Source organism: Tamandua tetradactyla, chromosome 16, assembly GCF_023851605.1.
Source record: "Tamandua tetradactyla isolate mTamTet1 chromosome 16, mTamTet1.pri, whole genome shotgun sequence".
Lineage (NCBI taxonomy): Eukaryota > Metazoa > Chordata > Mammalia > Pilosa > Myrmecophagidae > Tamandua > Tamandua tetradactyla.
This window is the reverse complement of record NC_135342.1, coordinates 60,776,496-60,791,794: the sequence shown is the minus strand read 5'-3', so window position 1 is coordinate 60,791,794 and position 15,299 is coordinate 60,776,496. Positions and strand designations below refer to the sequence as shown.

At 34.3% G+C, this 15,299-nt stretch overlaps 1 protein-coding gene across 3 annotated transcripts in view; it reads right to left on the bottom strand.

The window, feature by feature from the left end:
- The window catches only part of CBFB (core-binding factor subunit beta), a 97,558-nt gene that overhangs the window by 20,666 nt on the left and 61,593 nt on the right, over positions 1-15,299 (bottom strand). For all 3 annotated transcript variants that reach the window (XM_077132685.1, XM_077132683.1, XM_077132684.1), the window contains exon 4: positions 9,757-9,873. In XM_077132685.1, coding sequence (XP_076988800.1) covers positions 9,757-9,873 — 117 coding nt within the window. The remainder of the gene's footprint in view (positions 1-9,756; positions 9,874-15,299) is intronic.

Here is a 15,299-nt window from a genome sequence, read left to right as displayed (position 1 = left end):
CATTACCGGTGTTATCCTGATCCTTTCATGTTGCAATGTAAGTAACACATCCTTTTCAAGGACAACATAAAGGGCACTTGCTGATAAAACTACATGCTCAAATGGCTAGGCACAACTAATTCCTTCCATTACAAGGGGATGATTGGAGAGGTTTCGACAATGATCCCTACACCAGCCACTTGTTAATAATAATCTCCACAATTAGCAGAAAGCAGCCAGATGGGGTAATGAGGAAACATGGCTGGGTGTATGTGAAACCCATGTGGGAAGGAGAGGCTTAGCAGTCCTGTGATAAAGCATATAGAGAACATTCTGAACACTTTTGCTGAAGTAATATTATCTAATTATATTGTCTAAAACTGTAACTATATTTAATGGTCTAGTAAACTTCTTTCACAAGCCCTTTCTGTAGCAATGAGTTTTTAAAATGCAAGCACGTTTAGTAAAAAATTAACAATCAAATTTGTTTTCCAAGAAAACTGATGATGAATGTGTAATCTGCACAAAACATAGACATTTACCACTCTCTGTGGGGACCTGAATGATATCCCTGATCACATGAAAACCCAAAGAAAAAAATCTGCTGAAGAAGCATCAGCATCTACTTTCAAGACAATTTAACATACGCAGCAGCAAATGGTATATTTAAGACACTACTCTATAGAGATTTAAATCAAATGATACTTCTAAACTAATTTTACTTCCATCCTTGTGCATGCACAAAAAGCAAAGCTGTTTGTACACTGGCTCCATTAACAGAAAAATCTTCCAAATAGTTAAATACCAGTTTCATACATGCTAATTCCAATAACGGTTTACTTTTTCTAACCAAATCCAAAGGAAAACTTCTGAAAGGCCATTCTGTTGAAGGTAAAACATCTTTTTCTGATTGACAAGGCAAATTTATTTAAAAAGCACAACTAATATGTAAATAGTGTTCCTTATATTGATAATATAAATACAAATGTTGGTGGCACACACAATCCACTTATAACTAGTGGTTCACATGTAATTCATAATTATTTCTACCAACCATTTAGAAGTTAGTTATATAAAATTATTAATATCTTAATACATCACAGTTAAGGATGTGAAACAAAATTTTTCACAATGCTGATCTGAATAAAAAAACCTTATTACACTACCCATCCTTTTTTGCTGCCCATCAATTGGATTTTAGAGAAACCAAAGCCTTTGAAAAAATAGTCTGAAATTAACCTAAACTTCTACAAGGGCACTGACCTTCTCTTGGTAAATGAGTCCTTGGAGTTGCATTTTGTTCAAAATTAGTTGCAAATCTCTGATTAAATAATTCAACGAAATGTGAAAAACTTCAGTTTTTCAAGCTATCAGAAAACTGCAATTATTGAAAATCAGGAATACAAAGGAGAAGATACTGAAAGCAATCCATACAAATAGAGGAACTAAAATTAAATGAAAATACAATCAGCAAACAACATTTAATTTTGAGTTTCTATAATTGCTTGAGAAATACTTTCACTTAGAAAACTTTTTAAGCTTTTTACTGAAGCATATTATATGTGCAGAAAAGTATATATATCCTCAAAATGGAAGTTTGAATGGTTATGCCCAACTATACCTGAAGACTGAGAGAATGATTAAATGAGAGAGAGGAGTTGTAACAGAGAAGTTAGGATTTAACAAATGATTAACATTAATGAATCATTACATAGACACTTCTTTTCAGTTTCTAGTGGATTAGAAGAGCCAGAAGGAAATTTCTGAAATTGTGGAACTGTAACCCATATTATACTCTGAAATTTGCCCTGTAACTATTTGTTAAACAGAACTTTGAAAATTTCCACTTTTCTCTATATATTTAACGGTGAAAAAAATTTTTTTAAAGTATACATATCTAAAGCTGTGCTCTCTAATACGGTAGTCACTAGCCATTTGAATGTGGCTAGTCTGAACTGAGGTGTGCTATAAATGGAAAATACGCACAGGGGTTCAAATACTTATTCCCAAGGGAAAAAGGTGGTTTCTAGAAAATTTTAAATGATACACGTGGCTTGCATTTCAATTCTATTGTACAGCACTGTCTTAAAATATTGCTTGATGAATTTTCACAACTTAATTCACCCATGTAACTAGTATCTAGAATAAGAAACGCAACATTAACAGCATGCCAGAAGCCACCTTCTGCGGATTCCAGTAACTAGCCTTCTCTTCCAAAGGTAAACCTCTATCCTTACTTCTAACAGCATATACTAGTTTTGTACATTTTTGTACTTTTATATAAATGGATTCATGCAGGATGTGAACTCTTTTGGGATTTTTTTCCCCACTCAATATATCTGCAAACTTCATCCATATTGGTGTGCTAGTTGCAGTTTTCATTTTCATTGTATTTCTCTGTGTGAATGTGCAATTTATCTATTCTGCTGTTGCGGATATTTGGGAAGTTTACAATTTTTGGCTATTATTAATAATGATACCACAAATGTTCTAGTACACATCATTGGATGAATATATGTATTCATTCCTGTTGCATAATATACCTTGAAGTAGAACTGCTGGATCACTGGATCTTGGGGATTCGCTGCCAGTTTTCTAAATGTACCAGTTTAGATAGCCAACATACCAGTTGCTGCTCCAGATCCTTACTAACGTTTGGTATTATCTTAAAAAGTTTTTCCTTTCCTTTCCTTTTTTTTAAAATCTTCTAACCCATTAGACGATAAGCTACTTGAGTGTAAGAGATGTAGCCTGGTCATCACTAACTGGGCAATACCTGGGGCTCGAAGGCCTCATGATAAATATTTAGCGAATGACTAGATGAATGCAATTTCACCAGGTCTAGGGCTAAAGTTTTGCTTTGTTCAAGTTTTGGTGCCTTGTTCAGGGATAGGTGTGAAGTAGTATCTTGTGTTTTTTTTTTTTTTTTTTTTTCTTCTAATACGTGGGCAGGCACCGGGAATCGAACCCGGGTCCTCTGGCATGGCAGGCAAGCATTCTTGCCTGCTGAGCCACTGTGGCCTTACCTTGTGTTTTTTAATTGTGGTTTTAATTATTATTCCTCTAATAACTAAATGAAGGTGAACATCTTTCATTTGAAAATACACATTTGTAAAAAGCCTGTTTTTGTATTTGGTTGTCTGCGCTTTTTTCTCCTCGCAAAAATTCTCTCACTGAAATGTAGATTTTAATACATATTTTGTATGAATCTTTTGCCAGATACAGGCACTCAAATACTTTCCCAAACTCTTGAGGATGACTTCTAATCTCTTAAGAATGTTGTCTTTTGATAAACAGAAGTTCATGGTTATACTACAGTTCAACTGATAAATTTTCTTACATTTTATAGCTTAGCATCTTATGGGTCCTGCTGAATAAATTTTTGCCTACTCCAAGGGTACAAAGATATCTCATTTTCATCTAAAAGCTATACTGTTATATATTTCATAAACTATCCACTAGAAATTGATTATTGTAAATGATGTAAGGAGATCTAATAAATTTTCTCCCTATAGGGATGTTTAATTGCCTCAGCACAATTTATTGAAGAGACCATTTTTTTCCACATTTGCACCTCTGTCTTTAAGCAGGGATCCATTTATTTCTGGAATAGAGAAACACAACTGATTTTTGTGTACAACTGATTTTTGTTTGTATTATATCCAAAGACCTTGTTAAATTAATGTATCAATTTTTCTAATAGATTCTTATGATTTTATAAATGCACGTGTCCACTAAAATATAGTTTCATGTCTTCTCCAATCTTCAAGTATTTTATTTCTTTTTGGCAAGAATTTTTTGATGGGGCTCCTATTTTTATTTGGAGTTGATTGACATTTAAGGAGCTACAATTCGGAATCAACTGCATTTGGCAAAATAGGATAATAAACAGACATCTCACTGATATGCTCAGTCTTATAACAATATTTGTCAAAGAAGGGTACTCTGAAATAAGGCAAAAAGATAACACCTGTGAAAATATTTCAGCTGAAATATTTACACACAAAAAATGGAATGGTGAATATCCTCAATTTAGCTCTGAGCTTATTTTGTACCTCAACATGTTAGCACCTACAGAGAATAGTAGTGTCAGCCTACAGAAAATAGTAGCGTCAACAGTTTAACATTTATTAGCTCATTATCTATAGTATGCAACTCTTAAGAAGATCTCAGGTAATTTTACGAAGAAAATAAAATAAGACCATGTTAAAAATATCTATATATTCTTCAGAGAAATACCAGAAAAATATTAACTCCAGATATGGCTAAGAAACCAATAAAGCACAAGAATTGATATCAATATTAATTATTCTGCCAGCTATATTTTAATGTTAAGATAACATAAAGATCTATTTTTTATTTTGCTTTAATGTACACAGATATGTTATTGTGATTTTAAAAGAAAACCTTATTTTTGAAGGTCATTTTTGAATAGAACTATTTTCCTTGGTCTAACAGCATAATAAAACTAATATGTAGGCTAAAAAAATTAAAACATTATATAATTTTAATTATTTTAAACATCTCTTTCACTTTCAAGAATGTTTCAATTTATACAATATGATCATTTTAAATCTATACCAAATTTTATTACATTACTGAAGTGACATTAACAATAAACTTAGGTGACTGCAAAATAACTGGTTTTGGTTAATTCGGAAGAGTTACATCAGCCTGTGGTGTCAATCGGCAGAAACAACATTGTGTTGAGACACAGAAGAGAGGCTGCCACTCAGACTCACTCCTCAGAGAAAGGGCTCATTCTAGCAGAAACACCTCCATGAGGGAGTGTTGAAATTCATGCTTTGCTCAAGTACATATGACTATATGAGACAGACTTGAGGATCCCTTGAGAACAGTAGAAATCTTAAATGTAAAATAAAATTCCCAAGTGAAAATTATAGCAAAACCACAAGTTTTCATTTACGAAATTTACTATATGTCAGGTACTATGCCAGGCATAGCTCTACATGCTATTCATTGAACTGCCCATAATTTTGTGAGCTAGAATGCTCCTATTTTATAAAGGAGAAATCTGAGGCCCAGAGAGATGTAATAACTTGCTAGCATTATAACTGATAAGTAGTGGGGCCAGGATTTATAATTACTTGACAATGAAACTCCTGCTCCCAACTTCTACACTTCATTGTCCCTTTACTTCTATTACTTTGCAGTTGATTTTGGGACTAGAAAGCTACAGAGAAGTGTAGACTGAAGAATGAATGGTTGAGATAACCTGCTTTGAAATTTTTATTACATCATATAATATCTATATTACATCAGGTTTTTATCACAAGCAATGGCATGTACCATGCAGTGATATACTTCAGTCTGGGAACTAGGCAACAAAGCTTAATTTTTTCCCACTTATTTTAATAAAAGACGTCAGTTTTAGAAATTCCCTAATAATAAATTCAACCTGCTATATCTTTTCTTTCAGAAATAGTCTTCTAGGTTGTCAATTGTTGATTATTTTCCTAAAAGAACAGAAATCAAGGTAGAAGAGGTTCTTTCTTAAGAATTTTAACTTCGAATTTTTTTTTTTTTTTTTTAAACCAGGAGGGTTTTACTTTTTATTTCTTGGTAAGAAAACTCTCACATTTCCAGAGATGAAGAACAGCATAGGAAGTGACAACAAAAAGATTAAATGAAAACTCCTTTTTACCCTTGCCATTAATATTTTAATTTTATTGAGGTTGGACAGCAAACAATTTAAGGAAATTAACAACTTGAAATAACGAGGTGCTTTTACATTTTTTTCAACATTTTGATTATATCATCCTACTCAAGGCCTCTGTGATTTCAGATGAGAAAGCAGCTGTTCATCGCATTGTGGCTCCCTTGTACGTAACGAACATCTTTTTCGCTGCTTTCAAAATTCTCCTTGTCTTTGAACAGCTTGACTATGATGTGTATAGCTGTGGATCTCTAGGTTTATCTTACTTGCAATTCGTTGAGCTTCTTGGATTTATAAATTAATGTTTTCTCTTATCAAATTTGGGAAGCTTTTGGACATTTTTTCTTAAAATATTTTTTCTTCCCCTTACTCTACTCTTCTTCTGGGACTTTTACATGTTCACAGGTATACTTGCTGTTGTTCCACAAGTCTCTGAGGTTTTTTTTGTTGTTGTTCTTCCGACTAGATAATCTCTATTAATATATCATCAAGTTCACTAATTCTTCTAACAGCTCAAATCTGCTGTTGAGCCCCCTATGAGTTTTTCATTTCAGTTACTGTGAATAACACCAGAATTTCTATTACATTCTCTTTTTATAAATTTGATCTCTGCTGATATTTTCTCTATGATGAATCATTGTCACATTTTCCTTAATTCTTTAAACAGTTTCCTTTATTTCTTTCAACACATTCATAATAGCAGCTTTGAAGTTTGGGTCATTAAGAACCAACATTTGGATCCTCTCAGAGATAGTTTTTACCACCTGCTGTTTTTTCTGCTTATGCATCATACTTTTGTGTTTCTTTGCATGTTTCATAATTTTTTGTTGAAAACTGGACGAATAATGTACTGTAGCAACTCTGAATTCTGATCCCTGCCTCCAACTTGTTGCTGCTGCTTTTTCCTTATTTGTTTGTTTAGTTGACTTGTCTGGACTAATTCTGAGAAGTCTGTTTCCCTCAGCAATGCACAGCCTCTAATGTCATTGCTAAGTGTTTTTTTCAGTGCTTTTATTTATTTCTTATTTGTTTCGTTTTTATTTTGTGTGTGTGTGCATGGTTTGGTAATTGAACCCGGGTCTTCTGCATGGAAGGCGAGCATTCTACCATTGAAACACCTGTGCACCCTATTTTTAATATTTAATTGAGAACTCTCCACACACATACAGTACATACATGGTATACAATCAATCAATATTATCAACTAGTTATGTATTCATCACTATAATCATTTTTAGAAAATTTGCATCACTCCAGAAAAAGAAATAAGAAAAAACTCATACATTCCCTACCCTTCCCTCTCATTGACCACTAGTATTTCTATTTAACCAATTTTTTAACCTTTAGATCCCCCTATTATTTGGTTTTTATCCTTATTTTTTCACTCATCTGTCCATACCCTGGATAAAAGGAGCTTAAGACACAGGTTTCTACAATCACACAGTCACACTGTAAAAAACTATACAGTTATACAATTGTCTTCAAGAATCAAGGTTGCTGGAACACAACTGAACAGTTTCAGGTATTTCCCTCCAGGTACTCCAATATACCAACCTAAAAAGGGATATCTATGTAATGCATAAGAATGACCTCCAGGATAACCTCTTGACTCTGTTTGAAATCCCTCAGCCACTGAAATTTCATTTTATCTCTTCCCCTTTTTGGTCAGGAAGACTTCCTCAATCCAGGATGCCAGATTCCGGCTCATCCCAGGAGTCCTGTCCCATGTTGCCAGGGAGATTTACACCCCTGGGAGTCATGTCCCACATGGGGGGAAGGGCAGTGAGTTCACCTGCCAAGTTAGCTTAGAGAGAGAGAGACCACATCTGAATCAACAATAGATGTTCTTTGGGGGTAACTCTTAGGCATAATTAGAAGTAGGCTTAGCTTCTCCTTTGCAGGAGTAAGTTTCACAGGGCAAACCCCAAGATCGAGGGCTCAGCCTATTGAATTGGTTGCCCCACTGCTTGAGAGAATATCAGGAATTCCCCAGATGGGGAAGCTGAATATTTCCTCCTTTCTCCCCAGTTCCCATGGGGACTTTGCAAATACTTTCTCATTCTCCGCCCTAATTACTCTGGGATATATCATGGCATCACTCTTGTCTGTACAAACCAACAGTATCTCATGCACTATTCAAGATTCCATATAATTATGGTGTTCAAATCAAGTGATCATACAAGTTAAATTAGATAATGCACTACCCAAAATATAAATTTTATACCAAATAAACATCTCCCTTTGGTCTCACACAGAAGTTGAAGTTTTAAAATATGGAACATATCTTCCTTTATCCTGTATTCTGATCTACCTTAGTCCTATCTAAATCAGCTTCATTCATATCTCTAGTTGAAGTCTGATCATTCTTTCAACTTTTTTAACACTTGCTGTTAATGCTGACTTTCATAGCTTCAGTGCTCTAACTCAAAGTCTCAGGAGTCACATATATACCTAAACTTTCAGGGAGTGACCAGGTTATACTCAAAACAGCTCAGTATCTCAAAATTTAGAATAAACAGTTACACCTCATGAATATATGTGACTGCTATAAGAGCTTACAATCTAGGACCCTGACAATAAGCCCCAACCTGATAGCCCATGCTTTCAATTTCAATTCTCCGACTTTGTACATTAAGTTAGCTCATATGAGTAAGCCATGATAATATTTATCTTTTTGTTTCTGCCATTTCATTCAACATACTGTCCTTAAGATTCATTCACTTCGCCGCATGCTCACAACTTCATTCCTTCTTGCAGCTGCTCATTAGTCCACTGTATGTATACACCATAGTTTTCCCTTCCTTCTCTCAGTCATTGGTACCTTTAGGCCACTTCCATGATTGAGACACCAGTGTGCAAATGTCCAGTCAAGTCCCCACTCTCAGTTCCTCCAGGTATCTACCTAGCATCCGGACTGCAGGATCATATGGCAACCCAACCCTTAGCCTCCAGTGGAATCACCTTGCTGCACTCCAGGGGGCTGCACCTCTCAGCTTCCCTACCAATAGTGAATAGGCATATCTCTTTCTCCACATTTTCTCTAGCACTTGTTCTCCTCTGTTCATTTTTAAACAGTTTTATTTGCACCTTATTCTTATTTTTATACCTCATTTTTTGGGGGGGATGCTGCTGGGTCAGAATGATCATTCAAAGGTTTTACTTAAATCAAGCAAGTGTCCTTTCTGTTCTTTATCATGGGATTTCTGTCTGGCTTGGAAAATGCTTTCAAAATTCAGGGAGTTTACAAGTCTATCTCATGTTCAACCAGAGACAAGTATCTTGAAGAGTTCTTTTTGGTCTCTCTTGAGCAAATGTAACCTTGTACATGTTTATAGCCTTCTGGACCATGAAGGGTGAGTGTAATCTTAGCAGGGCTTGCATCTGCTGTCCCTTTCCCTGGATTTCAGATAAAATTTCTGGCTGGTCTACCATTTTTTTCCTTGATTGTTGCTACTAGACCTCAACTGTTTTCAAAAGCTATCCTGGGCATGGAGTTTTTTTTCCAACCTTTGTTCCAAATAAAACCAGCCTCCTTGAAAGGACTGCAATACTACCCGTCCCCATGGCTTACCTCATCTGCCCAGGGTAGATCTTCAGGGGCCACAGAGCTGAACAAAAAATTAGGAGTAGCTCCTGACTAAATGTCAGAAACTCTCACTTTTCTTACAAGTTCAAAAGCTTTTCTTGAATAAATGCTTTCCAATTTATGACTTTTGGTCAATTTCCTGAGACTTTAGTTTTTTCCTACAATTCTGTAGAGTTTGATCATTGCTTTTTGGGGAGAATACGTTGAGCTCCTCATTCAGTCATTCCAGAAGACCCACTTCTACACATTTTTTTTTCCATTTGCAATGTTCTAAAGATCGAGAATCACCGAGCAGACGGGTAATTCAATGAAGTTTTGAACTATGAAGGAAAAGATTTATCAAAATCCAGATCAGAATCTGAGTCTCAACATCTTCAAGAATCTTCAATATTAACTGAGCATGATAACTTCCATACTTAACTCTTAAAAACTGGATAAAATAGGTCCCAAACAAAGGTAAGATTAGGGGATAAATAAAGAGACCATGTTTAGTAAAAACCTGAAGTCACCCTACCTGGGCTCGCTCCTCATCAAACTCCAGGCAGCCCATACCATCCAATCTCTGCAGATCAATCCAGCCTTTCCAGATAACACAGACACCATTCAGAATCATGGGGGCCTTCAAATATACCTAAAACACAAGATGAAAACCAGAAAAACCCATGAGATACATAAAAACAAAAGGATTACACCTGCTTATGTAATAAACACTGTAGTTTTTTTAAAAGAAAAAAAAAGGGCATAATCATAAAATTAAGAATTACAGAAAAATATATAAACCATAACCTCTATTTACATATCTGTAGATTAAATTAATCTGGTTTGCCAGGATTTTATTTCTAGCTACAATCCTTGCAGCTTACTTTTAAAAGGAACTTTCACAAGATTTGTAAAAACTGCTTATAGTAAGGTTAATACTTACAGTAGACATTATTGCTCTTCTACCTGAAGCTAGGATAATCTGGTTTTTCCCTTGATTTTTAAATCATGGGTAAAAGGATATAAACATGGAAAACAACTGTTCACTAGCCTCTGAAGAAAACATGCATTGCTTCCTTCTACTTGGATCCCTGGAGCCACCCAGGGTCAGGCTCTTCATACTTTCCTTCAGTTTCTCATAAGCTACCTCATAACTTCTTAGAAAATAATGCTGCTTTTTTTTTTCCTCTTTCTTTTCTTGACTTATGTTAGCCGGAGTTGCTTTCCACTGCTATTAACCAAAGAAACTTAATACATTTATTTCTATACAATATTAGATGACATATACATGGCTTATCTTACGAGTCTCATAAAGATTCCAGGCAAAACCATCGCCATCTTTATAGAGAATTTAATTCTGTTTCAAAACTTTTAAAAATATAGTAGAAGGGCGGGCCATGGTGGCTCAGCAGACAGAGTTCTTGGATGCCATGCCAGAGACCCAGGTTCAATTCCCAGTGACTGTCCATGGGGGTGGAGGGGGGTGTGTGAGGGTAGTGGTGGTAAATATATATATATAGTGGAAAAGTTTTAAAATCACAGGATTTGCCCCTACATATATCAAACATGTCTAGAAAATAAGTTAACCCAAAATCTAGTTCTTTTAACTCATTTTTAAATTCTTAAGTAATAAACTAAAGAAACCAATTAAAACCTAAGGACAAATATTTCTTTAAAATATCACACATTTTGAAATTTCAGTAAATGGGAATGTTTTATTCCTCTACAATAGTTTTAGGTGAGAAAATTAGCCTTTCTGTCATATCCAACAATCATATCTACTGTATATTAGAGAATTATCTAAAATAAGTATCTTAGGATGCTATAAGACATCAAGTCACTGCCAAATTAAAATATATTCCCTATACTTGATGCATTAAAGTTAAAAAAAATGGCATCTATAAATTTTAGAAGGGTTTTCAAATCTGCTGAAACAAAAACTGTGTTTCATCTGTAAATGGTCAACTTTATCGGAAAATTTCTACATCCTATGTTTTGGATGTAGTTTGAAGTTTACAGCTTTATTAACTACCTCAAAAAAAGTCAATTTTCCACTGATTTCCAAATTCAGATCATTTTAACTTTTTATCACCAAATTAATTCTCATATTGGCTCAAAATATAATTGTTCACAAAAGCAATTAAGACCCCATTAAGAAAAGGTCCTAATGCTATTAACTTGAGGTGAATATTTTGTGATCCAGATAAGAAGCTTCAGAGAAATTTATTGAAGTTCTTATAATCTCTCCCATACCAACACCATGCTATCTTAATAGTTACTTTTAAAAATATTGTTACATTAGGCATTTTCTACCTCATTTAACATGGGTTTCTGAATTTAAAAAATCAGCATAGATTTTTACTGTTTTATCATTCACTGCTTTGAACAGAATTTTTTTTTTTTTTTTTTTTTGCATGAGCAGGCACCAGTAATTGAACCCGGGTCTCCGGCATGGCATGCAAGAATTCTGCCACTGAGCCATTGTTGCACTGCACTCACAAGATTTTTTAAATGCAGAAAAATCAAGACTTTAATGAGTTTTCAAAAATCCAGGCTATAAAATATATATCTTTAGAACCTGCCCATGCCAAAAAAAAATGTATATATCTTTATTAAATGAGGGTCTTCATTTTCCTATACCAAATACATTTCTTTGGATAATCCCACTGCTATCTTGCATTCTTTATTACCTATATAATTATATAAATTGACAAGGGAGGGTCTCATTTTCAGGAAATAACTGGAAGCACCATTTTTTTTTTATTTACTTCAACAGTTTCTTCAACAAAGAGTCTTAAGATCTCCTTGTTTTAAGAGATGTTTAAAAAAAACTAACTACCAATATTCATAAACATGCTAGAAAATTATTACTGAGCACATGTAAAATAAAACCTATAGGACTTAGGATTTCTTGAACATATTTATATCACTTGCCTTCAGTACTAAACACAAACATTGTTAAGGGCTCAAATAAGACACATGAAAGCAATTTCCATTTATATCAGAGAAAAAGAACATAAGCTCCATTTCTCCTCCCACTTGGACCAAGGGAAGTAGTCTACAGTTATAGCTGAAACCGTTTAACCACACATTTCCTTCTGTACTGATAAGTGCTCATTCCCTTCTACATCGTGTATTTAAAACTCTACTGTTGTGCACCTAGTCAAGCAAATGACTATGACTTCCTCATACTCCATACCTAAAGAGTTAATAATAAATAAAACTGGTGAATTAAATTTTAATTCTTGGAATTAAAACACCTAAAAACATACCCTCTCTATACTTCACACCAATATAACTTGAATCACATCTTCCAAACAAGATTAACACCTTAACTGCTCTAACAGAGGGGAGGAGAAGCATGCAGTGAGGTGTATAACATTTCACCTATAAATGCATCTCAATATTTAAGATTCTCATACTAATAACTCTTCATCTAGTAGCAGAGAAAGGTCAACTTCAACTGAATCAGATTTTATACTCTTCATCAATGGTTTATTCTTTTTAGAACTGAAGATTCCATAATCTCTTAGCTTATTCATTTTTAATCTCCATAGCCAGAAATATTCTTATGAAATTACTAAATTTTAAAATCCCATATACTAGTGCTTGACAAAAGTACACTTATGACAAAGAAAACAACTATCTGTTTAACGAAATTCCTAAACGGGTCAGAAAATGGCTACAGCTCTAAATCACAGTATATGTCTAGAATTATCATTAAAAATAATATTTAGATGATCCTGGTGATTCATTTAGATGTTCACATTTTAAAACATATGGTGTTTTTTTTTTTGGATGGGCGAGCTCCAGGAATCAAACCAGGGTCTCTGGCATGACAGGCAAGAATTCTGCCACTGAGCCACCATTGCACTGCCCTAAAAACATATGGTTTTATGTGTAGATCTTCAAAGAAATCTTTGGAGCTTTCATGGAGACCAAACCTCAAAATATGAATAAATTTTGTCTCTTTAACAGTTTGGTATTTTATAAGGTAATTCAATAATGTCATTTAAATACAAAGACTCTTATCACTGAAAATGACGATGCCTTACTTCTAATTTGGAAAATAGAATTTATTAGAATATGACCTAGGGATTAAACCATTGTCCTAAAACAATGAAACCGTTCATACAAAATGGATTACATAAAGCTTTTAATTTACCAAATGGATAAACAGATTAAGTGAATCACACACACACACAAAATAGCCTGCTTATCTTTCTATATCTTATCTTTAAAATCTTTTAAAAGATTTTTAACCTTTTCACTGAAGGTTAAAAGTGACTAGCCTCACACTTTGTGGTCTTTAGGAAATAAAGTACAAGTTAGTTTAACAAAATTTCTATTAACTAAAGTTCTAAAGAACAGAATTTGTGATGTTATATTCAACTCAGATTATACATGATTTTTATCATTTTATTTTCACATTCTGTAGCTTCAAATTCTACATCACTTGAGCAGAAGAGCTACAGCAAAAACATGTTTGCATCATCATCTAAAGGATGAATAAACAAAATGTGGTATTATCCATACAACGGAATATTATTTGGCCATAAAAATGAAAGAAGTTCTGATAGATGCTACAAAATGGATGAACCTTAAAAACATTATTGTAAGTGAAAGAAGACAAAAAAAAAAAAAGCCTCCTATCATATGATTCCATTTTCTGAAGTGACCAGAATAGGTAAATCCAGAGACAGAAAGCTAATGGCTGCAAGAGCTGGAGGGAGGGGAGAACAGGAAATGGTTAATGGATATGGAATTTCTTTTTGGAATGCTAATGTTTTGGAATTAGACAGCAGAGATGGTTGCACAACTGTGTGAATACCCAACTTGTAAATTAAAGGCTTTATGGAATGCATTTTGTGTAAAAATCACAGAATTGTACACTATTAAAACGGTGAATTATATCTTAATAAGGCAGTTATAAAAATGTTTGCAACAATTTTTATGCTACATAGGTGACATTTATGAGATATCCATATGGAGATTTTGAGTAGGCAGTTATGTATGGGATTCTAGCACTCCAAGAAGAGATCTGGGAGGCTGATATAAATATAGCAGTTATAAACAATATTATGGACTTTAAATTCAGAGAAAAGGAAGAGGAATTCTCCAAGAAGTGAATAGAAAGAGAGAAAAGCACACAGGAAGACCCTGAGTAAACCCAATTTTTAGATGCTGGATATATGAAAAGAGCCCAACAGAGCAGACTATGAATAGCCAATGAGGTAAGAGGAGAAAACACGTAAGGTGTCCAGTGGCTAAAGATTAAATAAAAGGTCTTAAGTAAAAATTTCTCCTGTATGGTCTCACTGATATGAACTGACATGAGTGAATAAACTTGGAATATTTCCTTGGTAACAGAGACCATCAGGAGATAGAAATAGGGTGAAATATTGGGTAATTGGAGCTGAAGGGATACAGATTGTGCAACAGGACTGAATATAAAAACTCAGAAATGGACAGCACAATACTACCTAACTGTTTTATGTTAAAACACTGAATGAAGCTGCATGTGAGAATGATAGAGGGAGGAGGACTGGGGACATAAATGAAATCAGAAAGAAAGATAGATGGTAAAGATCGAGATGGTATAATCTAGGAATGCCTAGAGTGTATAATAATTGTGAAATGTACAATGTACAAATTTTAAAAGTTTTTGCATGAGCAAGAACAAAGGAATGTCATTATTGCAGGGTGCTGAAAATAGATGATAATTAATACTTTAAAATGTCACCTTATGTGTGAGACTAAAGCAAAAAATGTTTGTTACAAAATTTATATTTTGAGTAGAGCATTTCCTAATATAACTCATGTAGATAGTTTGATTGAATGTCGTAAGTACTTGGAATCTCAGGTAGGACATGAGATTTTGATGGTTTGTCCAGAGTGATGCCCCGATGAATCCCAGAGTGATTTGATCAGTGACTGGAAAAGTATTTGCAAGCCCCCTTCAGGGAATGGTGAGAGCGGGGAGAAATTCAACTTCCCCAAGTTGAATTCTTGATATTCTCACAAGCAGTGTGGACAACCAAAGCTACAGGCTGAGCCCCCAGTCTTGGGGTTTGTTCA